This window comes from Manacus candei, unplaced genomic scaffold (genome assembly GCF_025592945.1).
Source record: "Manacus candei isolate 608988 ecotype Guabito, Panama unplaced genomic scaffold, ASM2559294v1 h1tg000005l, whole genome shotgun sequence".
NCBI classification, from domain to species: domain Eukaryota; kingdom Metazoa; phylum Chordata; class Aves; order Passeriformes; family Pipridae; genus Manacus; species Manacus candei.
The window spans coordinates 5,477,449-5,504,647 of record NW_026138053.1 but is presented as its reverse complement, the minus strand read 5'-3'; the positions used below and the strand labels follow the sequence as shown (position 1 = coordinate 5,504,647).

The 27,199-nt window shown below is 43.8% G+C and overlaps 2 protein-coding genes across 3 annotated transcripts in view; one reads left to right on the top strand and one right to left on the bottom strand.

Annotated features, from left to right (window-relative positions):
* The window catches only part of CC2D1B (coiled-coil and C2 domain containing 1B), a 28,688-nt gene extending 16,611 nt beyond the window's left edge, over window positions 1–12,077 (top strand). The window contains exons 15-25 of one of the 2 annotated variants that reach the window (XM_051799530.1): window positions 1,636–1,808; window positions 1,912–2,037; window positions 2,558–2,616; window positions 2,871–2,987; window positions 3,450–3,523; window positions 4,160–4,218; window positions 5,742–5,793; window positions 7,123–7,222; window positions 9,687–9,777; window positions 10,103–10,233; window positions 10,999–12,077. In XM_051799530.1, coding sequence (XP_051655490.1) covers window positions 1,636–1,808; window positions 1,912–2,037; window positions 2,558–2,616; window positions 2,871–2,987; window positions 3,450–3,523; window positions 4,160–4,218; window positions 5,742–5,793; window positions 7,123–7,222; window positions 9,687–9,777; window positions 10,103–10,222 — 971 coding nt within the window. In that variant the 3' untranslated portion in view covers window positions 10,223–10,233; window positions 10,999–12,077. Of the gene's footprint in view, window positions 1–1,635; window positions 1,809–1,911; window positions 2,038–2,557; window positions 2,617–2,870; window positions 2,988–3,449; window positions 3,524–4,159; window positions 4,219–5,741; window positions 5,794–6,864; window positions 7,223–9,686; window positions 9,778–10,102; window positions 10,234–10,998 lie in introns of those variants that run through there. The other variant, XM_051799538.1, reaches the window with a different exon arrangement.
* ZFYVE9 (zinc finger FYVE-type containing 9) overlaps window positions 12,071–27,199 on the bottom strand; it is a 56,738-nt gene continuing 41,609 nt past the window's right edge. The window contains exons 11-19 of the mRNA XM_051799420.1: window positions 25,731–25,955; window positions 23,809–23,891; window positions 22,971–23,075; window positions 20,181–20,331; window positions 18,706–18,786; window positions 17,311–17,473; window positions 16,398–16,503; window positions 15,293–15,469; window positions 12,071–14,559 (exon numbers count right to left, since the gene is read on the bottom strand). Of these exons, the coding sequence (XP_051655380.1) occupies window positions 14,398–14,559; window positions 15,293–15,469; window positions 16,398–16,503; window positions 17,311–17,473; window positions 18,706–18,786; window positions 20,181–20,331; window positions 22,971–23,075; window positions 23,809–23,891; window positions 25,731–25,955 (1,253 nt within the window). The 3' untranslated portion in view covers window positions 12,071–14,397. The remainder of the gene's footprint in view (window positions 14,560–15,292; window positions 15,470–16,397; window positions 16,504–17,310; window positions 17,474–18,705; window positions 18,787–20,180; window positions 20,332–22,970; window positions 23,076–23,808; window positions 23,892–25,730; window positions 25,956–27,199) is intronic.

The window sequence follows — 27,199 nt, the reverse complement described above, 5'->3', positions numbered from 1 at the left end:
TTCTTCTGCAGAGTGCAAAGGCTTTTTTATACAGTGCCCCTGTGATTATCTCATAAATCTTCTCTCTAGAAAACTCCATTACTTGTTTTATAAAGACCACTAAAGTAGTGGTTGTCCATTTTGGCTTTGAAAATCTATGAATCCTCAGGAGTTTCCTGGGTTTTGCAATTTTAACTGACGTATTAATCTCCTTAGTGAATTGCCCTGGACTTATGCAGTGAAGGAATTGATAATACCTGGTCTCTGGTGTTACAGTAATTGATCCTGGGTATTTCAAGTATTCTAAAATAAGACCAGTACGTGCAACAAGAACCTGGACAAAACCATACCAACACGATTTTTCCAACAAAATATCAGTACTTTGCTGTTGAAAAGTCTATTTCACTAGGCAAAGTGCATTCATGTTATCTTTATCCCCTCAGAATTACGAAGCTGATAAATCCACTGTAAAAGTCCTGTATTTTTCTTCCTGAAAAGTGCAGAGCGTGGGCAGGTGTGGGAGTGGAATGGAGCAGTTGCACCTAAGGCCTATGCCAGGAAAGTCCAGGAGCTGGGATTGGTTGTATTAGTGGCTTAGCTAGGTCCATGCTCCACAGATTTTCTTTGAAAATACCTGTGCTCTGAGTGAGCCTCACAGAACACACGTAGGGGTTGTCTCAGGGCTGTTTGGGCAAGCTCCCTTTTCTAATTAGTTTGGGTTTAGCTGGTTGGGCAGACTGCTCCCAGCAGCAGGACAGCTTCTAGCTCTTCTTCCAGGATGGGGGTAGGTTGGTCATCATCTGCCAGCAGTGACCATGGTGTGAGAGGCACTGGGGTGTTTATTTGCTGAGACAGGCATCTCTTGCAGGGGTTGTTCAGCTTGTGTAACCATGGGTAGAGTGCAGTGGTGAATACATCATGAATATCTTTGGGAACAGCTGTAATCAGCTCCTGCTGCTCCATTTCCCATGAGGAAGAGGCAGGATGCACCAACCTGGTACAATAAAAAGCAGCCTCACTTGTGTAGTTGTCCTTAGTGTTTTGGGAAGGAAATAGGAGACTTAAGAATTAATGAGAAACTAAGAGAGCAAGGAATTACAAATAAGCAGAGGTAGTATGTCTGAATGTGCCTGCACATTGGCTCATCTGAGGTTTTTTTCTAACATGTCAGGGGAGAGGGAAGGAATGAGTCCAGAGGATACTCATAATATTTGCTGTTTTTTAGAAGTTACCATGGCAAGCTGAGAGTTTGAATTCAGCTGCTGCTTTGGACCAATCAGCTGTGTTGGGGTCTGTCTCCTGCCTGCACATTAGGGGCTGTAATTACACTTGTGACACTTGTGAAGTCATATGAGGTTTTTGGTGAAGGATGCTATGAGAGAAGGAAGTTTGTTACTTTTTCTAATGCTTGAAATTGAAAGTGTCCAAGAAACAATAGAGTGCAATAAGGAAATGCCCTTATTGCAATGTCCTTTGCAATAAGGACATTTCCTCATTGCACTCTGCAAAGATATCTGTACTTTGATATTTGATATTGTACTTTGATATCTGTACTTTCACTGTACTTTTCCTGGCTACAGACTGAACATGGGAAACCTGTTTCAGGGGCATTGCCAGTGTCAGATGAGTGAAGGTTTCTGTACAACTGTTTTTCAGTCAGGGAACAGCTGGAATTCTTGGAGAACAGGAAAAAACAGTACCTGAAGGCGGCCATCAAAGCAAAGAGGGAAAATAACCTGGAACAGGCAAAGACATATCTCAGAACAGCGAAGGGCCTCGACCTAAAGATTGAACAAGCCAAACGTGGCAAACCTGTGGACATTTCCAAGGTTAGTAGCACTGGTAATGTTCTGCTTTTTTTCATATTCTTGGACATGTAAGTGCTTCCTTTGCCCTGTAAGAGCTCTGCAGTGTGGTGTTCTTGTGTTGCAGCTGCCATCACCCCCTACAGATGATGAGGGTGATTTTATCTTTGTGCACCATGAAGATGTCAGACTGTCTCAAAAAGCAGATGAAGTATATGCACAGCTTGTAAAATTGCTGAAGGACCAACATGAGGTGACCATTTTATCTTTTTTAATAAATGTTTTGGGGTTTCTTTTGTACATTTCTCTGGGGTTTATTAATATAATAATATCGTTGTTTCTGTGGGGTCTTTTGTTTTTCTTTTAAAATACTTATGGTTTTGTGTGTCCTAAAAAGGAGAATTTTCAGACTTGGATTCTCTTATTATTTGAAGCCCGAGGGTGTGCTTGAAGGCTTGGGACTATCAAATTATCAATGTTAAATATGAATGCTTAAGTTTGAAAATAGTTTTTTGAATGAATGATTAAGACTAGTCCTTGGGCGAGCCTCATATCTACAAATCAAGTGATTAAAAAGTAATAGGGGAAATAGCTCAAAGAAATGCTGTACTCAGCTTTGGGATTGAAGGATGGGATGGTGTATGTTTTTGAGTGACTTGGGAGAACTCTTGGCTTTTCTTAAATTAGATTGTCATGAACCTCAAAACCCTCTTCCAATCATGAATGTGTGTGTGAGGCTCATCTGTGTTTGTTTGGTTCTGTTTGTGTTTCAGAGGTGTTTGCAGTATTCCAAGCAATTCATGCATCTGGGAAACGTAGCAGAAACAACTCGGTAAGACCCAGTGCCTGCTTTTAGTCATACCACAGTGTCACTTCAGGCTTGAGTCCTGACCCCAAAGGATGCTGGGGATTGGGTTGGAAAGTTTCTCCTTGTGTGAAAGGGTCAGTAACTATGACTCCTGCACTTCCAGGATGCTCTCAGAGCTCTGGTCTGGGATAGTTTTGGGGCCTGTATCTGGCAAAATGCTGTTTCATGTTCCAGTGTGGGTGTAGCTTTTTTATTGGTTTTTTTTTCCTTTTCTATAGGTTTGAGAAACTGGCACAAGGCTGTAAAAAGGACTTGGAAATCCTCCAGCTTGCACGAGCACAAGGAATGGATCCTCCAAGCCATCACTTTGAGGAAAGAACCTTTAAAATGATAAGGTGTGGAAAACCAAAAGGATTTCTCAGGCAGGCTGGAATGACTTTTCTGATCTTTCACTCTTGTTTAGGGAATTGTAGGCTTCAGCAAACTCAGATGGCACCCAGGGTTAGGAAAGGTTACTCTCATCAACTTTAATACAAGGAAGTTTTCTCTAACTTCTCTTGTGGGTTGTTTTTTCAAAACACCTCCAGCTTAATCTCTTACATTCTGTTACTTCAGCCACTCCTCCATCCTCTGTATTTCTCCCTCAATCCTGTTGCCTTTCGGGCTTTGTTCCTGGCATGCCTGAGAGATATTTTTAGCTCTGTTTGTGTTCTTTCCTTGCTCTGTTGTATTTTGTGAAGGTGATTTCTGTAGGAGTGCACTGTTGAAAAAGGTCTGCCAAATACCTGTGGCATCCTAGTTGGTAGTGGATCAGGTGATGGCTATGGGGTGATTATGCTTTTTTTGTTTATTCACAGGATATTTTCTGAGCTCAACAGCACAGAAATGCACCTTCTTATCGTCAGGGGGATAAACCTACCAGCTCCTCCAGGTGTGTACTCAAAAGGGCAGGGGGGCTCTTTCCTCTGAGTAGGTGAGGAAAGTAGTGGGGAATGAGATTTCTTAATCTTGAAGACACTTTAGGAATCAAGACCTTTGCAACCAATGCTCATTAAAATAAAATAACTATGTTTTGTGCTCAAGCCCCTCAAAAAAACTTTAAACGGTGTTTTAAAAAGCAGACAGAGAATCTGGGTTCCATCTGCACAGAGGGGAGAACTTTAAATTGTTCCAGGTTCACTCATAACAGGGTCATAGTTTGTTTCCTGGTTATTTCCTGTTTTGTTATGAGTGCCTGCCTTAAGATTGCACCACCTTGATGTGTTCTGACCTTTCAATAGACAGGATCCTGCCAATGTTACTGCCTTTAGTCCGTGTTCCTGGGACTTGTAGGCCCTCTGTGCTAGACTGTCTGAGGACTACCAGCAGCATAAAGAAAAGCAGGTGTTTTCCTTTGGATGCCAGCTTTCTATGGATTTGGGTTTGATGAGTGGATTTTTCAGCTGCCAAGAGACAGGACATGAGTCTTGCTGAAAGTCAGTTACATGCTCTTGAAAATCCTGCTCAGCGTTCCAGATGCAATGGCAACCCCTGTATTGGCTGTTTGGGTTGGCTTTGTCTCCCTCAGGTGTGTCCCCCAGAGATCTGGATGCCTTTGTGAAGTTTGAATTCCAGTACCCAAGTGCGGTGAGTGTGTCCTGGCTCTGCTGTTCCTCACCCCTTCCACTGCAGGAGCCTTTGGGGGCTCCAGGGAAAGGGAAGACACTCCTAGGCATCCTGCCTGGAATTACCTTTAAAGCAGATTTGTTTTTCTGAGGAACAGAACTACCGAATCTGTTTCTGCAGGTGATGTTACAGGGGAGAGGGGCCACCTCAGGGGTGATCTGCCTCTGAGTCCCTTCTAAAGGCACTGCTTTGGGGCATCTCTTCTAATTAGAGAAATTAATTGAAAGGGTTAGTCATTGTCATCAAATAAAAGCATGTGGCTCCTGGTGATTTAATTATCAAATATAAATGTGAGTATCTGGAGAAAGGTCTTGGACCATACAAGTTTCTTGGCTTTACTAATTAATACTTGTGTGTGTGTGCATGTATGTATGTGTATGTATATAAAAATATCTATACACATATATATCACTTCTTTCCTTGGAATTCCCCAGTGTCTTCCCTTCATCTGTAAAAGCAGTCTCTGGTCTGAAAAATACTCAAACCTTAGAGCTGGGAGGGCACCTGAGGAGGGGCTGACAAGTCTTATTGTCAGTAGAAGTGCTGGGGCTTTGCTGCTTTCTGTGTAGTGCAAAACCAAACCTTGCTCTTACAGGACTAATGCTGAGCCCTGGGAGAGTGCAAAGCCTGGACTTTTACCTCCTAATAAATTTTGCAGTAGTTCCACTATAATACATTCAATTACCTGTGGGGAATTGGTGATGGTCAGAGCAGGTTTGTGTTTCAGTTTGAGTTACTCAAGGCCTTAACAAAGGAGTCACCTCATCAGGGTGGCTGGAAACAGAATTGGTCTGTGTGAATAATTTTCTGTGAAATAAGTAAGAATCAGCATAGTTGCTTTCAATCTGTTTTCCTTTACTTAAAGAAAAGCAGATCTCTGCTGCTTAGCCAAAAGTCAGATACACCACCTTTCTCCTTCATAGCTGAAATCAGTTTTGCAAAGTAGCTGCAATAATTAGGTCACATTGTCCTTGTTCATTCCCCTGAGATTTAGTTTGTACTCTGCTTTAGGTTAAAAGTTAATTCATTTTGGTGGCAGATTGATTGTCAGGCAAAATAATAGTAGGGCAATTCCCTGAATGATTTGTGATGAATTCCTTGTGTAGCTTATTATTCCAGCTAATGCAGGAAGAGCAGAATTGCGGCGTCTTGGAACGTGCACAGTTTGCCATGGAGTGTAACAGCCACACTCAGGGACTTCATGGGGATTGCACTGAATTGACTGTGACCATTTAACTTATCTGTGGCTCTTATATTTAGTGTAACGTTTTGGCTTATTCTTTATATAGTGCTATGCTTGTTACCACAAAGAAATCCAAGTATCTTAGTCTTGAATGTACCATTCTTATCATTCAGATAACCCCCTAAAACCTCATGTTTCTTGTATAGGCATAAAGTAGAGCTGATAATAAAAATGGTCACTACTCTGTATTTTAAAACAATAACTGATGGATTTATGTAATGTGTGTCTCTTTTTTTAATAGGAACAACCTCAAAAGAGTAAAACACCTGTAATTAACAATAACAATTCTCCAGGTGAGTACTTTTTTTTTGGAACAGTGAGAAAAACATTGCACCTTAAGAACTCCTGGAGAGTACAGGCTGGTCTCATCCTGTGACTCAGCCCAGAGGGCCTCCCACCACCTGTGTTCTTCTTTCTTATAAAGGGTTTGTTGCAGGGTGAAGTCCAGCTGCACTGGCAATTTTTTCACCCTCATCCCAACATTGGTGGTGGTTGTTGTGTCCTGGATTAGTGAAATCGTGGAGTTACCAGTCGTGCTCCAGCTGTTGCTGTCAACTCTGCTGGCAGATGGGCCAGATAAATAAATTTTATTTATTAAATAAGTTAAATGATTAATTTTAATATCTCCATGGATCAGATATTTTTCAGTCAGTCTTGGTGTCCTGTGAGATTGCCAGTTCTGTCATGATTTTGGCTGATTGGCTGATATGTTTCTAGACCCGACAAAGCATCATTGCAGAAAGAGATGATTTTTTTTTTATGAGACAGCGTGTCTTGAAACCAACAAAAACACTTCCTTTGTACCTTTTGAAAATCCCCCTTTGGCCTTACCATAGAGTACAGGTGTTAGACTCATCATGCCTTTTAGAATTAATCCTCTTGCACTCTTGAGTTGATTTTATTCCTCTATTATTTTTTTCCAATTCTTGCAGTGAGCAGCCATTTAGTATCAGAAAAACTTTGAATTCACCATCCAACACATATATAGATATATATCTTTTGAGTTTACATATATTTTCTGTTAAGATTAGAAGTCCTGAAGGTCTGACAACTGAAAGCTGTGTTCCAGATCTTCCAGGAACTTGCTCTGCACCGGCTGAGCAGCCCCTTGGTAGTGTTTGGGGTTTCCAGGCTGGCAGGCACAGGTGGTTGTTCCTGGGTAGCAGAGCAGATAAGTCTTGGAACATTAGTTGTACAATCTTGTGAACCTTTCTGATCAAAAGGTGGCACAATTCTTGCCACACTCATTAATGAATTTGGTGCTGAAACAGTATTAATTATGTAATCAAAACACCCCTTCCCAGTCATTCCAACCTTACTGTTCCTTTTCCTTATTATTTGGTACCTTTTTTTTTTATCCACAGACACTCTATTTACTTGCTGAAAAACCTAAATTTCCCAGTTTTGGCTCTCCAGTAACTTGCTGTAACATGGGGGTGCCAGGTGAGCTGCAGCACAGGGACACACCTTGGGAATGACTGGAAGAGCCTCCTGAGGAGGAGTTCATGTGGTGTGAAATGTCTCTCACAGATGGGCCAAACTGAGTCAGAGTCTGAGGAGTGCATATAACAGAGTACTGCACATTCCCAGCTTTCTCTCATTTCTCTTTCCCTGAACTGCAGAATACAACCAGCTGTTCAAGTTGAACATCAACCGGAATCACCGCGGCTTCCGCCGAGCGATTCGGTCCAAAGGGATTAAATTCGAAGTATTTCATAAAGGGTAAGTCCTTGGTTTGCTTCCCCCTCACTGCTGCTCTAGGAATAGCTGGAAAGAGTGTTGGAGCTGAACTTTGTGCAATGCAGTCTCTAAGCTGGCAATAAAGAGTTGGCTGGTTCTCATGTCTGAGAACTTTCAAAACATGCCTGAGCTCTGTAGCTTCCCCTGTGGGGGTGAAAAAAAGGCACAAGTTCAGTGAAGCTGATTCATAACTGACAGAGGAGTTGAGGATTAGTGTGTTAAGAGGAATTGATGAGATGGAGAAGGCAACGATTTACTTCCAATTGTTTTGATTCTTACCCAGTTTGGTTTTAGTCATGAGGATGAGAAAATGTAAATGCTCCATGGGATAACTGACAGAACATTGACATACAAGTGGCAGCAAAACATGAACAGCAGTAAAGCAGATGACAGATGATGGCAGAACTAGTGTTCTGTTTCTGTAGTTATACTGTTTCGTTCATTGGATCTTGCAGTGTTTCCCCAGCACTGTTCTCAGGCTGTTAGACTGCCTTGAGACTGCCCTCATCTTAGGGAGCAGGACAATGAAGTGGATGTTAACAGTGGATAGTTCAGGGAAATCATCCTCTGTCCAGGCTCATAACTGAGTTACTCAAAATCAGAGTGGCCTGTATTCCCTAATCCCTGAGTTGGTTGTGATCCATGGCTGGGCTGGGATGTTGGATAACCTGTTTTTGTCTCAGTGGCTTTTTGTGCTATTCTTTGGTTTTGGGCCATGCAGAAATCATCTGTGGGTTCCCCAAGATGATTTTTAAGTTGTAGATGTTTTAATTTGTGAGCTGAAGTCCTATTGTTTTACTCCAGATCATCCCTTTGCATCTCTGTTGAAGAGAGAAAAGCTGATTTTCTTACTCTTTTTTTCTGTCAGTCCTGACTGCTCCACTCTCTCTGTTCAGGATTTCCTTTGCTGTGAAGTGTTTACATTTGTTTAAAATGCTTTTTAATCATCTTTCCCCAACCATCTCCTTGGGAGGATGAAGTGATACAGGCTCTTTCCTAAGGACTTTCTGCTCCCTCCCTTTCTCTAAGACTACAAATGAAGAATACTTTCAGAAAGGCCTTTGTAGATGTTGTAGCTCTGGGGTCTCTGATAGCTCTTTGACCATCTCCCAAGAATTATTTGTGCTCAGTGAGCAAAGGAGACTTGTTTCAGGTCATATATATTAAACTTCAGTTTAACAACACTTTCAAGTAAAAACCCAGCAATGTATTTTTCCAAAAGAAGAGTCTCTCCTTGAGCCTCTCCTAAAAGCTTCTGAAGATAAAAGATTTCCCCAGAGCTGTTTCTGAAGCCATAGCCTAGAGCAAGTTCTCATTCTTCACTTTAAACCCCCTGGAACTGATCAGGGATGAACCAGTCTTCATTGTTTCTTGAATTTTAAAAAGAAAAAATGCTTTAAAAAATTCAGCAAGAATTGCTGATCCTCTAAATTTTGAGCAAAGTGCCCCACACACTGCAATACAGTTATGTAATCCCTCGGTTTTTAAGGTGCTTGTGAAGTAAAGGAAGTATTCAGCATGTGAGCTAATGAAGTCTGAACTTCCCTAAATAATTTTGTGAGTCAACTCTCATCGATGGAGAGTCTCAGTCTTCTGTTGCCACCAGTGATGTGATCATGAGGCTCCATATAAAAATTTATGGAGATTCTATTGCAAATGTCAATTCTGCCTTGATAATATCTTCTCTTGATGATAAAGGAAGAAGGGTGGGTGTTTTGGGAGGGTTTTTGTACATTGGCTTGCTTGCCTGTTTTTTTCTTAAACAGGGTGGATAAAAAAGGAACATTCTGAATTCTGGGCAGATTTCCTATCTAAAACACAGCAGGCATGGTCAGTTGTCTTTCCTGCCTCCAGACTCTGTAGTGATAGTTTTTGACTGTTAAACTACCAGTATGAAGGTGGATCAAACCAATAGCTGAAATGTTCCTACTTGTTGAAAATGTTTTGATTTATCAAGATGAAACAGAATGATTCATGTGACTTTTCCCTAAAAGTAGTGTGCCAAAAGCAGCAGGTGCCTGTGAAATGTTTGTTTTGCTGAGAGATTCCCTTCCTTGGGAAGTCCTTCAGCCTGTCCCATTAAACAGCCCTGTCCCGTAGCAGAGCATTGCCCTGTCCTGGCTGCTGGGCTTGTTTTCCTTGTCTCTCTGTGCAGGGACAGAAGCTGCTGCCACTCCAAGTGCTGGTTTAGTTGGTTGTTTTTCTTCAGTGCTGTCCTCATCTTTAACTTGGTTGCACAAGAATAATTAACAAATGAGTGCTTCTTTATCTCGTGCCTTGTAGTCTGGTGTGTTAAGGGTTTGCCTCTTGCCCCCAGGTTTGTAGCATGTCCTGCCCAGCCCTCCTGGATGTGGTGATGGAGCAAATAGTGATGACTTAGGCTTGTTTTCTCTTTAATGTCCTGACAGTCCTTACCCTTAGCTTAAGGAAGGTTTCTTTGGAACAGGTCCTTTTTCAGGAGTGACAAGCAGGTGGGGACAGCACACTTGAAACTGGACAAGCTGGAAACAGAATGTGAAGTTAGAGAGATCATTGAGGTATGTTTTGGGGGTGAGGTGTGTTCTTCTACTTAACATTAAACATGAATGAATGAATATTTGGATAACTGTGTGTGTACAGTGGGCAGTTTTGTATCAGATGAGTTTGGTACCTTGCCTGGGATGTGAGGAGACCTGCTCTGCTGAATTATAATCTGAGGAATCTCGTGGCTGTGACCCCTCCCAGCACTGCAGCTGATCCCTGCAGGTGATCTCTGTCACCTTTGGATCGTGGGCAGATAAATTCAAGGATGCCTGAGGCTCTGCACTCTGACATTGTAATTCATATATGCACTAACTGCTCTTCTTTTTGTGGTTCTTCCAGATTTTTGATGGCAGGAAGCCCACTGGTGGGAAACTGGAGGTAAAAGTGAGACTCAGGGAGCCCCTCAGTGGTCAAGATCTTCAAACAGTTACAGAAAACTGGCTGGTCCTGGAGCATTAGTTCTGTGTGAGGTACGAACGCTGCTCCAGAGGGAGTCTGGGCAGGCCCTGACAGGGCTACAGATAAACTCTGCTTGAATAATGTCTCGTGTTGACATTGACCTAATTACACAGCTCTGGCTTCAATACCATTCCTCTTTGTATTTGTGGTGGGGAGTTGACATAATTTCATAAATGAGGTTACAGAACCTCTGATTAGTTTGTATCTCAAAGATGCTTCACAATCACTTGAAATACAGGGACAGCTTCTGGTGTCACCTTTACTTAGAATAATACTTAGAAAATAAGATTGATAAGTGATCCATCTTCCTTTGCTTGATCTCCCAAAGCCTCTGTGTTCCCTCTTCCTTAGCACATTTTGGTTTGTGGTTATAAATGGCAGTTAAGTGAATATTCATCAGCTTCAGGGTGACATCACCTGTTTGCCACAGCTTTGCTGTTGAATTGGACAGGTTGAGAGGTCTTGTTTCAGTGCATGAGTCTGAATTTGGGCACCAAAGGGACTCTTTTAGTGGTTTCCTCTCAGCCAAGGAGGTCAGGAAGGTCCTGTGAGCCTCAGTCAGGCTGAGGGACGTGTTACCTGAAGTAACAACTTGGCCTTGTGCCGAAGCACTTTCCATCACTGGAGCTTAATAATTTTGCTCCATTGATTTTTCTAGTTGACCATCCAGAACCTTCATGTCAGCATTTTACATGTAATGTCACCTTGAGTTGTGACCATCTGTTATATACTGCAGCAACTAATTTTGATGGGTTTTGTGTGTTTTTTTCCCCCAGATCCATTGGAATGTCAGAAGCCGTGGGCTGAAGGAACGTAGAAGATGCTGCTAAGCTGCAAGCACCAAAGATGTTAAAGAATGCACTACTGAACCTAATGTCTATTTTGGTAACAGCCATAGTGCTTATTAATACCCTCAAGGCAAATGGGAGGCTCTGGGAAGTGCTGCTGCAGGGCTTGGGACCAGTCTACACAAAATAGACAGTTGCCTTAATGTGGGACTACTAATGTAGCACCAGGACGAATGTTACATTAACTATGCAGAGTGCTGTGGGAGAAGTTTAGCCCCTTAAGAATTCCCTGAGGCAGTGCAAGAGCTTTTTGGTCAAGTCACAGGTAAGACCTTCACCAGAATTCCTTTTTCCAAGTGTCCGAGCAGCTGCTGTGGTTCAGTGAACAGTCTGCTACTGCTTTTTCTGTTCTCTCCTGTCCAGGCCTGTTTGGGTTGGGGTCTTTTTTTGTTTCCTAAAACAGGAGAGATGTCAGGCAGCAATTTAGTGGTGTGAGTCCTTCCTCTGGGCACACCCTTGGCACCTGAGGTTCCAAAGGCTGCAGGGCTCCTTGGCAGCAGGTGTTTACAGACCCACATTTTTGTTCTGGCTACCAGATGTCTGCTGTGCTTGCTGCACTGCTTGTTCAGCACAGAAGGGTACTGTGCCTTCATCCTTTGTTTTGTTGAGGTTTTAATTTAAAAAAAGAAGAAGAAAAAAAAGTACACTAAACTCTGCTGCTTCCCAAATGTTCCTTGTCTTTCTACAAGAATAGGCTTTTAAAATTCTTCCAGGTGATGGGGAAAATAGTCATTCTTTGTCATGTAGAAAACTGGATCATGACTTATTTTCAGGAATGCTTTTGATCAGCACACAAAAAGTGGTACTAAATCTGTTTGTGTTTTTACATCTCTTTGAGTGAACAGAAACCAGGGATCTCCCAGGGCAGGATGTGCCTGTGCTGGGAGCCGAGTGCTCCTGCCCAGAGGGTTTGGAAGGGCAGGGTGGGAGACAGGACAGAGTCCAGACAGGTCAGGCAGTGCTGCCTCTGTCCTTCTGAGCAGATGAAGACAATACAGTGTTTAGTTTTTAATTTCAATAAATTTAATATACAAAACTACATGTTGAAAATAAAAATATAATATGCAGTTTTTTGCAGTGTTAACTAACTGAATTTTAAAAGTACAATTTTTTTCTAAACAAGTACTCATTTCTTAACAACATGGTAATTAAGGTCATTTCAAAGGCTATGGTTGAAGCAAACATGTCAGTCACCAGTTGATAGTGTTTTGCACAAACATAATCCGAACCTAAAAGACTTCTGGGGCAAAGGAAGAGAAGATAAACATTTTTCACCTCTTTTACTGCATTATTGAGCATAACAATGCAACTAAAGTGACTGGAAAGCCGCTGCTGTGGCAAAGCTGGAGTGCAGGCTCTAGGAGGAAGTATTTCCGAGTTTCTGGAATGCTCTTCCAGGTGCTGAATGGTGCCTACACCGTGTAGTGCTGTGTGACCCAAAGTGCAGGACCAGCGTGCAGAGGGGGATCCAAGTGCCCTCAGCCCAGCTGGGCTGCACAGACACTTCAGCAGGAGCAGTGGAGGGGTCACAGTTTAGGCTTTGCCCAGCAGGAACCTTTAAACGAGCTGCATTAAGCCACCTTCTCCCAAATGCCAGAGGTAAGGCTTCACTTGGATGAACACCCTTTCAAGTGTGGGAGTGGGCTACCTCTTGCTGGCCAGCTTTTGTTTGTGGAGTTGGCCCCAGTTCCCTTGCCTGCCTTCTCCAAGGGTGGGGTGGTACCAGCTCTAATTTGGAACACTGGATTTGTCAGACTTTGCTTTTTCTTTTAAAAAGCAGTAGCCATTTATTCCCAAATGCACTCTGTGCAGGCACTGGGCTGTGTGCACATCACTATGTGCAGTTACCTTTTCTCTTGCCCAGCCAGTGGTGTTTATTTGTTTAAAAACTAGAGCCTCAGTCTCCCAGGGGCCTTGCACTCCCCTTTCCCTCGGAAAGGACACTGGTGTTACTCTCTCACAGCACAACCAAACCAGGCCCTGCTGCCTCCCCCAGAAGGGACAACAAGGAGGGACCAGGCAATGTCTGACACACCATAAATGTTCACCATAAATTAGCACCTCTCTTCCCCAATAAATTATCTCTGTAGACAGGAGGAGAAACCTTCACCCCTCTTCCTGGCAGGGACTCACAAGAGCTACTTTGCATGACTATGGCTAAACAAACCAAACCCCTTCTCCTGCTTACAGCTCTTCCCACTGGTTAGCAGCTTTCCATGGAGACAGTAAGAACATGGAACCACATTTCCTCTGGCTGATGCTCAATTTCAGCTTCTTAATGCCCTGGCAGACATGAGCAGCTGCTTTCCTTCCCAAAGCCCTCCCAGGTGAGACTAAGAGCACTGGGCCAAGTGCAGGTGTTCAGAGCTGCCCACAAAGCCTTTTTCAGCAGAACATGCAGGAACAGCCACTCTACACTGTTACACAGGTAAGCTCTGACAGGGGCTGCAGGATGAGGTGCAAGCTGGATACGTGACACGGGCGTTACACTACCGGGAACAGCAGGGAGGGGACACAGCTGCCCTGGGTGGTGCTTGGCTTTAGAAAGCAGGACCTACTGGGGGGGAGGAACGAGATATAACTGCACTTTGGGGCTAATGTTACCTCTGCTTCATACAGATTTGTAAACAAGGTACAGAAGAGCAGAGTTGTTCTAGGACGTTACAGAAACCTGCCGAGGTGAGGGACTTTATGGTAACTAGAGGAACAAAGTAAACCAGCCTATTCCACGCACACAACTGCAGGTCACAGAACCTTGGGAGACATGCCTGCCTGTCCTTCTGCTCCTCTGGACACAGACAAAGGGAGTTATGGCTGGGGAATCTTTCCATAGTTCTCAAGGGCTTCTCCAAAGTATTTCAACCAATAGTCTGGTCAAAATAATGTAAACGTTACTGTTCAGTGTCTACAATACCCACAAAGGTTGTGATGAGGTCAGAATGGAGGGCTTGGCTGTTGGTTCTTACATGGCCATCTACAAACACTACAAGGTTGGAGTTTCACTTTTTATTTATGCCCCAGTGATCTTTGCACCCTTTTGAGCATTGAGAGTACAGGACTGTAAGTCTTTAAACATGAACATTTTTCTAAACAGTAACAGAAGTGGATTAGCTGCAAGGATAGCATAGCCATGTTGTAGTATAGAAGCTGCCCTGATCCTCTGGTTGTTGACAATGCATAGAAGATTTAGAATTATGGAACAACTGTCCCTCCCCCTCCCCCCCTTCCCCAATAGTGTTAACAAAAGCTTAATTTTCCAGTTTTAAAGTGCAAATGATTCAGATACAACTGCTGCTGGAACAGGTCTGAACAGAAAATGAAGTCCTCTTATGAGATGTTTTCCAGAATATAAAAGATGAGCTCCATTATGACTGGCCCCTCACTCAACTGACAGGCCCCTCCATGAATCACTGGCACTAAGGCACTGTCCAGGTCATTCATGTATTGAGAGGGCAGTGGCTGTCCATTGCTCCCAGCTTGGTAACCAACCTAAAAAATACAAAGTAAGAGCAGGTTTTAAGAGGGGCATGAGGCTGTGAGTCAGCAGGCAGGGAGAGAGGAGCAGCTGTGGTCTCTGCCTGAGGAGCTGGTGCTTGAACGTAGAGCAGGCACTAAAGCAGCTTTTCCACTTGTTTTTGCACTTCTGTTTCCTATGGCTGCCTGGGCAAAAGAAGCCTCTTTTTTCTACTGCTTTGCCAGAGCAGCAGGACCCGCACTCAGCATTATCAGCTTAAGCTGTGCAGTGTTTAGGAGCTGGGTGACACTAAGTCCAGCTGCTCCCAGCCCAGCCCAGCTGTCCTTTGGGACTCAGCTCCGCTCAGAGCTGTGGCTGTGGAGCCCTCCAGGGGACCTTCTGTCCATTCCTCAGCTTCAAATGCAGAGTGGGATCTTATAGGAGCAGCCACCTTGTGAGCAATGGTTTGTGCTCACACAGGAGCATGTTTAATACACTCTTATCTTGAATTGCTGGTGAAAAGGCCACTTCAGAGCCTTCTCTGAGCACAGAGCAGGTGCTGCTCATGCCATATGGGGGTCAAGCCTGTGCTAATTCAGGCTGGGCACTGGCTTTCCAGCTCTAACAGATGTCCCAAAACACCAAACAACAGCCAGCACCACCTGATCAGCATCTGCTGTGGGTACTTCTTCAACATTCTGGTTAACGTGCTGTATTCCCTCTTTGGGGAACAACCCCCCAGTTAAACCAAAACTATTCAAGACTTACTTGATCCGAGTCCAGTGTGACACGCAGACCCAGCTTAGTCATTCCATCTTCTTTCAGCAGTTTCAGATGAGGACACAGAGCCAGACAGAAAGCCTTTGCCACGTTTTCAGTCAGTCTGCTGTGATCAGCTGGGTCACTCAGACCGTTGTGTTGCTCATCGTTTTCAAGAAAAAACACCTGAAGGGAAGAGTTAACACAAGACATAACACTTGGCTTTTCTAGAAAATTGGGTTACTGACATGCCATTTAAACTTTTACAAATGAAGACTTAAAGAAGAGCTGTTCAGAGAAGGCCAGCAAAAGCCCCTGAAGACAAGGCACCTTAGGGGAGAAAAAAATAAAAAAACTTCAGAAGAAAGATTTAAATAGTCCTGTCCTCTGAGATCTGGTCAAAAACCTCACTATGGAAATTCAGTATGTATTGCACCAAGTTTTAATGAAAAACTGCTTTTAAACAGATGGTAATTTCAGAAACATTACATTTTTAGCACAAGCCTGAAGATCTGAGCTACCGTTGCCACTGAACTTGTCTTTTGAGCCCCTCTGACCTGGGAAAAAAAAGGACACATAGGTGGCAAGCTGCAGAGTGACACACTTGAAGAAAACTTCTGACATCAGCATTTGTGTGCTGACAGTCACAGGTAACATCAGCTGTGCAAGCATTTTGAAGTGATTGATGCCACAGCACTTTCATTTTAACATGAACCATTTCAGAGAAGGTGGCTCGAAATAACATTTTTAAAAAACAATTTATATTAAGATTTGTCTCCGTGTAAAAAGGCAGCTTTTAACTCAAATGCAGATGAAAGCAGCTGTTCCCTTGTGTAATGCAGTCACCAAGTGCTGTTCTTGTCCCCCCCCTGTTCCACACCCCTGTCAGCAGAGGGGGCCAGAGCAGCACAGGCTGGGGTAACAGCAGTGGGAGGATGTTGTATCCTGGCATGGTATCTGCCCTCGCAGGCAGGAAAGGCAACACAGGATTGTTCTGGAGCATTTGCTGCTCTCATTTTGGTGAGTTGGGTGATCAGGTCCAAGGCAGAGGAGGCTGTGGCTGCAGCCCCAGTGCTGCTGTTGGCTCATGTGCAGTTGGGTGTGACAGACTCACCTCTGTCCACCGGATGACCTTCCCGTTGGCCTTGTACTCTGAGCCGTGGAATATCTTCACGCTGGTTATGGATTCCATGGATTTGCCATCAATAGGGCTCACAACGCTGCAAAAGGGAGGGAGAAGGGTCAGTTCCCACGCAGCAGAAGACACGAGCTGGGCAGAGCCCAGGAGAGAACTACCTTGGAATCAGGGCAGCCCCTGAACAGGGTCACGTGCACAAACCAGCTGCTCATTTCCAACAAAGCTGCTCTCCAGAGCTGGGGGAGGTACCTCCCTGAGGTGCTACCACTGCAAAGAGGAGTTTCATACAGATTGGATTTCTGTTCATTTGTAAACTCCTCAGGCCAGCAATACCTGAAACACGACTTACACAGCCCAGGATTTGGTTACAAAACCCAAGACTGATCTGGAGAGCCTGAAACTACAGAAATACCCTTTCTAGGTGCTGAGTCCTTAAATATCAAATACATCCCAACAGCACTTTACTGACATAAATACTTAAGCTGCCAAATCCACCTTTCTTTTGGCTTAAGTATCAAGTGTCCAAAGATCCTGTTGATGTTCAGCAATTTTATTTCCAGCTCTACTTAATGCAAACTAAGCACCAAGAGAACAAAGTGACCACAGTGTGCAGGGTTCAGCACTGAGTGTTGGACACAGATTAGTGGTTTCCAATAACTGGATATTGGCAATGGCAAAAAATCCATAGCATTGGCAATTTTCTAAATTGATGCCCCAAAGCTCTGGTATCTCAATTCCATTTTCATGACAATTAATTGCATCTTATAACTCAAAAGAGAGGCACAGACTTTTAATTCCTATTGATTTGAAGACTCATGTGCTTTGTAAGATCAATTAAAAATTTTAACAGAATCGGTCACCAGTGTCAAGTGACTGCTCTTCTACTTACCCCTTACTAAAGTTTTTGTCATCTTCTACCCACTGAATATGAACATGTTCCTGAGGGTCTTCAGCATCCACTTTGCCACAAGTGATGGTGAAGTCTTTCATCTCTCTCAAGGCCTGCCTCAAAGAGTCCATGTTCTCAGCAGTTATCTGGACCATCACTCCATCTGGGGAACCAAGAAATCCTCATAAGCCAAGATAAGCCACACCAAACAGAGCCTACATAGAAAAAAACCAAACATCCTTCCTCTGCTTGCAACACAGAGGTTTAATGTTCATTTTTAGGCATCATGGGCAGCAATGCTCTGTAAAAACATTTCTGAACTCTCATATTCCCAAAATGCAGCTCTGCTGAGTGCTGACTAGGCAAACAACAGTCAGGGCAAGGGCAGCTCCCAGGTGAAGTCAGCTACAGCAATGGCCACAGGAGTTTGCCTCAAAATTTGACACCTGCTCTAGGCCACCCTCACGTGACCCCCTCTCCATTCTGCTGTCACCACCGTTGGCACTGGAAGCAGTGACAGAGTTTGAGAAATCAGGGCTTGCCTGCCAGTGGCAACAGATACAGAACTTTGGATTCATGGAATTATTATGTTTGAAAAAGACCTCCAAGATCATTGACCTCAACCGTTAACCCAGCACAGCCATGTTCACCACTAAACCACATCTCCAGACCAAATTAGGGCAGAAATGACTTAGAAGTGAAACATTTCCCCCATGTACAGCTCCCCCATGGAGCTGTGCCCACTGCCTGACGTGTGGGCACCTCCCATCCCTCACCACAAGCCGTAAGGAGAACTCCTAGCCCACTCCTGTCTGCACTGTCCCAGCTACAGGGAGGTGACTGCACAGCTGTGCAGCTCAGTAACAGGCATTAACAGCTCCCAGCCCAGCATATGCCATCAGCAGCTACTCCTCTGTTCCTGTGATCTGACAACAAACCACATCAGACAGGTACCAGCTCAACAATCTCAACTTGTCATGTTCTCCTCTGCCCACACACAAGCACATAAACAATGCACATTCATAACCCTGCACACTGCAGAGCAGTGGGTAGCACAGGAAGTTCAGCAGGGTTTCCTCTTCTGGTTGGTGGGTTACACATTCCACATATCTTAGGCTCACGATTTCCTCATTCAACCCAAACCAGAGAACCAGTCACAGGCTCCCAAGCCAGGTATTTCATATTTTACCCTCATTTTCTTGTAACCCTGTTTTACAGCGTCTGCACACATTCCTCCTCATTAGGGGAAACAAAATGGTTTTTTGCTAAAAAGTAGGATAAAGCTGAAGCAGCAAGATGATCCCAAGACCCAAGGCATAGGACAGAGCCTTGCTAGCTGCAGAGCTGAGCTGTAAGAAGAAAGCAATGTGTTTTAAGAAGCAGTTCAGTTCTTACCTTCCACTATACTGGATTTGGCAAGGTAGCCTGAAGAGGATTTTAAAGCTCCGCTGAACACAAAGAAGCTGGCACCAGTCACTGTAACAACCACAGGAGAGGGTTAGTGAGGCTTTTGTAAAGCAATGCCTTACACAAGAATCAGGTATCACAGCTCTATCAGCCAGGGAGGTGATTAACCTAAATCAGGACAAATGCTGCTTGGAATTATGGTGACTGTATTGCACATCATAGGCTTGGATATGCAAAGGCAAATCACCCAGTTTGTTTCTAAACTGGACAACAGTTTTTGTCAAGCTTAATGAATGCTCCTCTTTCATCACTCTCACTCTCCCTGCCTAAACACCTCTAAATTTCAGAATTACTAATTTTGGGTAACCAAGTACATAATTAACTTCTAAGTGTTCCCACACAGCTGGCAAAGATTGTGTGAGCTGTTTATGGATTGCACTGTAACAGCAACCCACTGACAAGGCCACAGCTCAGAGCCATCTGACAAAGTAAAATTATCTTAAATGACTACTAAGCATCATGAAATTCCTTCTGGGAATCCCTCTTCTTGTCCCCCACCTGAAGTTAACAGAAGTCAGACAAGACCATGAGTCCTGAGTGACATCCCATGCCAGTGTACTCACTGGAATGACTGGGGACACTTGCAAAACACCAGCATCGGCCTCTGTCTTGTTCTCATTTGGAGATTGTATAAATTTCTTTGCCAGAAATGTTCCCCATACCCACATTTAAATTCTCAGCACACTGCTGCTGCAGCCTTTCAGCCTACTGTAACAAAAATATAGCCTGGAAATCAGATGGTCTAATTAAGGTGAACATGAGAAGTTTCCTGAAGCTGCATTATTAAAATGCTGCTGCTGCTGTTGTTGGTTATTCCTATTTGCCTTTCTCTCATACTAAATCTGATCTTCCTTTCACATAGTGCAGGTCAAGCACAGGCAACCACAACCTCACCTGCACCTCCAATAATGCCAAAGCCAGCTCATTATTAATGGAGAGGTGTTGCCTAAGCCAGTTCCAGCACTGTGACCTCTGGAGCACTGCAAGTCCTGAGCTGTCCTGTGCCAACAGCATTGCCACAGGGACAAGGGAGCAACTGCTCTGTGCTTTATTTTCTGTTTGCTTCATCTCTGAAGTTGCTGAAGCACATCTCGGGCAAAGTGAGAACAGCACCACTGACCCACAGAAGTGTGATGTGGGCTGCACACAGCCTGCATAGCAGTGTGCCCCTGACACCTGAGCTCATGGGTTCTGCAAGGGGAATAAGGCACCAAGGGGTGAAGAGCACATGGGGCAATATGTTACTACTCCTCACATTGCAGGTCCAACTCACAGAGCTGCCCAGCAGTAATGCCAGCGCTCAGAATGATTTCCTCTAACAGAACCAAACCCAGCTGTGACCGATTCCCAAAGCCCCACAGCGCTGGGACAGCAGCACCCAGGCAGAGCTGAGCCCCTCTCACCCTTCCTGGGCTGGTTGTGGATGCTGATGGCCTGTGTCTGGTAGTTCCCATCGTCGTTCTGCACACACACGAGGTGCGAGTCGGCCTTCTCGTTGAAGCAGGCGCCCCCCGCCAGCACGTGCTCGTTGGACTTGTTCATGGCTTTCATCATCTGCAAACACAAAGGGTTAGCATTCCCACCCAGTTCAGCAGGCACTTCCAGAAACAGGTGGTTCTTGGAGCTGTTCAATTGGACAGGGCAAGCTTCCCAACAGTGCTCAGGTCCCACGTCAGGTTTCAGCACTCGGAACCACAAACTGCTTTGGAGAAGAGGGTTCAGGTCTTTTGCTGCCTGGATTCTTTAAAGTGCCACCTTTTGTGCTGTTAAGATAAATGGTGTAAGGGATAGCTGAGCTATGTAAGTTTTTAAAAATACACAGAAAAAAAAACATTAGAAAAACCCTGGGAGGAAATATCTGGCTTGTTTACACAACTCCAGTCGCTTAGGACATAAAATCATAAATGCCACATGGGCACTCAGACTGGGGCCATTTCATCCTGTTCTGCCAGGACCAGACACCAAAGCTTCAGTGTCTCTCCGAATGAACTGGTGAAATTGGAATTAATGTTTCCAGGTAAAATACTTTTCTAAAAGATCCAAATCATAGATATCCAGAAAGAATTTTAATTCTCTGCAAAGGAGGCCTCCAGAAAGCATCCAATAATATTTGTGATGCCTCTGCCCTTCAGTTTTGCTACTTATCATCTGACATACACCAAGTTACATGCCTTGGCAAAACACTCTTGTACATTATATAGTTCCTTTCCTTCTCTCCACTCTACTTCTTCAGGCAGGCACAAACTATGTGATTTTTGATCCAAAAGAAAACAGAGGGAGTCATCTAGCTCTGGAATTTGTTTCAAACTCGAAAATGACATGTTTGCTTAAAAGAAAACAAGTCAAACTGAATTACACAAATTCCCCCACAGTGAAAACCCTGGCAAGAAGGAAAATGCAGAATTATTTGACATCTCTGAGCAGCACTCAAACTCCCACCCTCTCCTTCCTGGAGCTGATAAGCATTCAGGCTACACACAACACATCTGTCTCCCTCAGTCCAACACAAAACTTTAATTATAGTGTCAGGAACATTAGCTGATGCTCACTACTGACAAATGTGCACAGGTGTAATGTTTGGGGAGGAAACTTAATTACGATTTTGCATCAGACAACAGTGTATTTCATTATCCAGTCTATCATGTCATGCTCCAGAAAGAAGATTTTAGCTCCAGGACAACCATCTTTGTGGAGCTTAGCAGTTGCCTTCAGCACATGGACATGGCAACTGTGCTTCATTAGAAGACAACCGATTAAGAAATGACAGTCACCTTCGCTGAGGGACTAAACATGCAACGAAGGATCACTGTAAGTTGTAGAAAATTTAAATAATTTGAAGACAAAAATATGTATTTATATAAAACTACGTATTAATGTGTAATTTGTTAATTACATGCTGAATTCTCCACATTTAATCCATGCATGAAATTTTAAATGAGTTTTTAATTTCTGAGATAGTTTGAGTGACAGTCTTTTCCAATTAAATACTGCTTTACATGGGAAAAAAAGTCTTGTGGTTAATTCTTCTTAATTTAAACTAAACTCAGATGAAAAATTTCTACTAATTCAACCTTTCAACTGGATCACAAGCAATAATGTTAAATAAATAACTCTTTCTCAATTTAAAAAGTTGAATCCTTGCTTGACACTGGAAAGAAAACCCAAGCATGAGGCAGAGGTTTTGCTATTAGGTCCCCTGACCCAGAAAGTCCCTCCCAGCCCTGCTCAGTGTGTGACACAAGTGGAGCTGACAACTTGCAAGGCCAGGCAGGGCTGGCACTGAACTGCAGGCTGTGCCAATCCAGACTGAATTCACACAAACCTCCCTGACCTCCTCCATTCCCTCACAACTGCATCAAAAATTAAAACACCTTTTAACAGACCCTTTATCTTCTGGCTTCATCAATTTCATCTTCTTCAAACTTCACCTAAGAACACTTCATCTTTTTTTCCCAATAAATTTCTTTATTCTCACGTATTTTACTCAAATGTTTCTTGTAGGGGAATTCCCTCTTGAGATAAAGCTGCAATTCTGCTCTGATCTTACAAGAACTCTTGTAAATACCATTTGCCTGGGAGGTTTGCTCTCTCCCCAGCTCTGATTGGTTTCAAAGTACCAAGTTACCCCCTTCTCCTCAGACAGAACACAAAATCAATCACCTTCTCCACTGTTCTCTTTCATTACTGTTCAAATACCTCCTCCCCCAGTTTTCTCAGCAGCACTAACTCCTACAGATGCTGATTGATTTTCTCACACCAGAAATCAAGTATAAAATTTAGCTGTTGAGGGAAATTTTACGTAAAATAATCAGCAATCCAACAAATACTACAAAATGCTTTGAGTGGGAAGAGGCAGCATAGATGAGAAAAGCTAATGCATTTTTTCTTCCTAGTTTACCTCGAGTGTAAAGTTTGTCAATCTATTTGCTCAAATCAAACATATTACACTTTATATGTAAACAGTTCAAAAACCTGAAGGACAAGTGTAGGAGTTTAATTAATACTGAATGGAACTGTGTTCTTCCTGCGCAGCCACCCTCATTCACTTCCAAAAGCTCTGTGCATCCTGCACTTACTATTTGCTTTTGAGGCAGTTTTCCCTAGTGGTGGTGAATAAAATAAAAATTCCTTTAGATCCCAGGTACTCCAACCACAAAGAAACTGTAGAGAAATGTATGAATTATAAGCATTACCTCATTATATCTGTTGCTAGGAATTTTGATGCTGGTTTTTCTGACTTCCATATCAACCACTAAACCTTGGACCACAGGCAGTGTGTACTGGTAATTTCTGAAGTCCTGGTAATTAAAACAAGTTTTTAAGTTAGGCACAATGATCATCATTAACATTGGAGGTTTCATAACTATCCTGGTGACTATTAGTTAACTCATTCAAATAATTGTAATCAGTGACTGAAAGGCAGGGAGGGACAGGGACACCACAGCCTGTCACCTGTGTAATTGCAGTACACAAACAAAAACCATAATCGTGATTGTAAGTCAGTGTAAGTCATTTCACTCATTTTCTTACATCCAAATTAATTTTCTCCAGCCTTGAATATCATCACTGTACATAACACAACCTGACTCTGTGTTCTGTTACTTTACTGGATGGAGATATTAGTTTTTCCAGCAGTGAGATTTAAGTCATGCTTCAAGGAGAATTTTCTATATTGAAAATATTTGCAAAGTAGGAAGAGATAATAACTTCCCTTCAGTTGAAGTACTGTGTAATCAGAGAGCTGTGACTGCACACTGCGATGACCCAGCACTTCTGAGGAAGCAATCTGAGCAAATAATGCTCTTATTTCAACATCCAAACATCCTCTGGTGGCCAGGTTTAGGATGTTGATTTGGGTTACAATTCACTGTGCTGATGAAAGCTCACACCCACTATCAGCAATTCATCCAAATCCCCACTATCTCCCCTGGCATCTTCTAAACCTGATGCCAAGTGCAGCAGGAGTTCAGTTCTCCCCACGCTGATGGGACTCCCAGGGACGGAACATGCAAATTCCCCGGCAGCACTTACTGCAAGGAGGTTCATGATCGTGTGTCCAGTCTCTCCAAACAAAGGCTTACGGAATCTGACACTAAAAAGTGGGCAGGGATAAACTGGAATAAAACAAAACACAACAGGTCAGATTGTAATTTACATACCAAGATCCTGCAAACCAGACTCAAATGCCACCTCCTCAGTTGAATGTGGGGAGCAGCAACTAAAGAAGAGGCTGGAGAGTCCAGTGTTTGAAAAGCAAAAGGGCAGAAGGATTTAAGCCTATAATGCATCTTCCATACGTGTCATGGCCCCAGAAACAGGAATAATTATGTGGAAAGCTGACAAGTGCCACCCTGCAGGACTGAATCTGGTGATCTGGACCCTGATGGCAAAGATGGTCTTTCTAAATGCTTTTCTGAGACTACTCCTTGGAAATGGTTTCTTCCTTTTTTTGTACAACCCTCCTGCTGCTCTCCACTACAGCATCATAAGCCTTGCACTTCTGTAGCTGACAGGTGTGACATTCAAGTGATAATCCAGATTATTTCCTTTGCTGTTTTCATTGTTTCATAAGAAGGTTGCAACCTCTACAGGGCTATGTCAAAAACAATTAAAAGGCCATTTATGGTATGTCAGCAATGTGAAATACCTGCATTCCTTGGCTGGCTTGGCCATACCTGTAAAACATCTGTGATGCAATTCCGAGGGCAGTGTATGGATCTGGCTGCCTGACGTTATGTTGCAGCAGGAGCCATCACAATGCTTGGATCATGACTCATGCAGTGATACACACTGCCAAGGCTTCCTAAACACATGTTTGAAGGAAGGTTCCTAAACTATCCTCAGGCAAACAGTCAGTCTGATTTCCCCAAATGCCACACATCTCCACAGCTCCCAGTGTGCTCAGAAGGGGCTGCAAAGTGCTCAGCAGGTTTGAATTAACACCGTGAGGATTTCCTGATGGAAATCAGCTCCAGCCTCTGCACACCGGTGAAGTGTCTGAAAGCACCACAGCCCCCACACAGCGACCAACTCGTGCTCAGTGCCCTGAGGCACCGACAAGGGCTGAATTTCCCGTGTCTGTGAGCAGCAGCTCAGCTACATCCCAGATGCCCCGAATTCCCTGAGCCCGAGCTGTACGGCTGATCTGCGGATGCTCAGCAGATGTTTTCTGCAAATCCAGCAGCCCAGAGGGACTCCTGAGCTGATCTGATCTGCTGCAGAGCCAGCAGGGCTGCACAAATGGCTGAAATCTGACAGTTCCACCAGAAAACAGGATGGAAGGAAACCCAGGAAACCTGGGACACAAATGCAGCACCTTCCAGGAAGACAGTGAGGAAGTGACCTGCAGTCACAACTGCCCCAGCACATGGGAATGTGCCTAAATCCAAACCACAGCTATGGAAACGATGCAAAGCCCGGCTTCACAATGTGTCAGAGCAGGTACTTCTGTTTGTCACTATGAAAACATTTCTTTCTGTGCTAAAAAGCAGATGTCACATCCAAAATATGAGCATTCTGTTTGTTTTTCTAAACATTGATGGGAATAAATGCACTACTTAAAAAAACCTCATGGGTACACAAAAAACCCTACACATCTTTAACATGAACGTTTCCTTGGACAAGTTTAACCTACAGTCTTCATCCTCAGAAAGAAAATTTTAGGATTTTCTTTTTGCTCTCCGGCAACGTAGGTATTTTCTGAAAAATTCACACTGTTCCCGAAACTTCAAAAGTTAAAATTACAAATCCCTATAAAGCACATTCTAAAACTTATTTTGTTGAACTGTTCTGGGAAAAAGCTCTGGGGAAAATTAACAGCAGATCATTTTCATGGTAATTCAGATTTATGACATGTGCCAATTAAAACTGCAGATGGGCAAGACATCCAATTTTTGGCCCATCCCGGTGGACAAACTTGCAGAAGTTACTGCAGCTCAGCGCCTGGTACTTACGCCTGTACTCGGCTCCGAGCCTCAGCATCAGCCGGATGGGGAACACTTTAGCCCAGGGAGTCTCCCATTTCTGGATGAGGATGCCAAACAGGTACGGTGGGGTTGGGAGCACCAGGTCCTGCAGGGACTGATACGTTGCTGCAACGTACAAGAAGCCTCCGTGTTCTTTGCTTCCGAGGAAGCTCTGGCTGAAAAAAGAGTGTCCCAGGTTGCCAACAATGTTACCTATGGAAACAAAAAGGTCATTACTTCACTAGTTTGAGAGCCTGTATCAAGAATGTCAGGAGTTTTTCAGAAGGGAAACCAAAAAATCCATATTAAACTCACTTTGCTTCCTGAAGCACTTCTGTGTACTAATCACACCTGAAACAACAACACAGACATCCAACCTCTCCTGGGGAGCAGGGAGGGATTTGCCTCAATCTTTCCTGTGATCTGCCTGTTTCATAGAATCATAGAATGGCCTGGGTTGGAAGGGACCTTAAAGCTCATCTCATTCCAAGGCCCTGCCGTTGGCAGGGGCACCTTCCACCAGACCAGGTTGCTCCAACTCCATCCAACCTGGCCTCGAACACTCCCAGGGATGTGGCATCCACAGCTTCTCTGGGCAACCTGTGCCAGGGAGAGCACAGGGTATCACAGGATAGCTCAGGCCAGTATTGCTGCCAAGGAAAGGGTTCCTGCAACTTCCCCCTGGCACTACAAAAACACCCACAGAAAGCCTGTTTTCAGTATCTCTCAGATACTCAAGGGGTTTCCACTGCAGAAGCTGCTGCTGACTGAACCAAACTTTTCTATTCAGCTGCAATTTAAGGAGGGCTGTGCACCTGGTCAAACAATTAATGCCCACTGGTTGTCCTTCCATTTAGGCAAACCACTGGGGTGCCTGCTCAGACACGTACTGGAGATCTGGGTCATTTCAAGAATTACACAAAAGAGTGTTTATTTCATTAGTACACTTAATGTAAAATGCAACTGAGAGACACAGGGGAGAAGCACCACTAATTTTTATTCACATTTTTACTCTTTGATGCTCTTAATTTCCAAAAATGTTTACACTGGAATGGCTGACTGAGTCTGAATGTTGATTAGGCTATTACAGCATCCAACACAGCATTTAACGTTGAAGCAAAGAACCATGGTGTGATTCCTTTTATCAAATGACAACAACAGCGTGCAAATAATGTACAGAACAGCTGATCACAATTCTCCATAGGAAGATGTGAATATTAATAGTGCTGATTTGCTCTCAAAGAAAAACACGAGTCGTTTCAGAGAGCATGGTGTGCTTGATCACACCACTCCTGAGGAATTGCACGGGACTGAGGTACTCATGCAGACCTCCTGGGCTCCTGCAGCAATCCCAGGCTTTCCCACCTGCAGACTGCTAAGCAGATTTTCTGCTCTTTCCCCACCACCTCATAATGGAGTATATCTGAACTCAAGGCAGTGATGTGCATGTCTCCAGT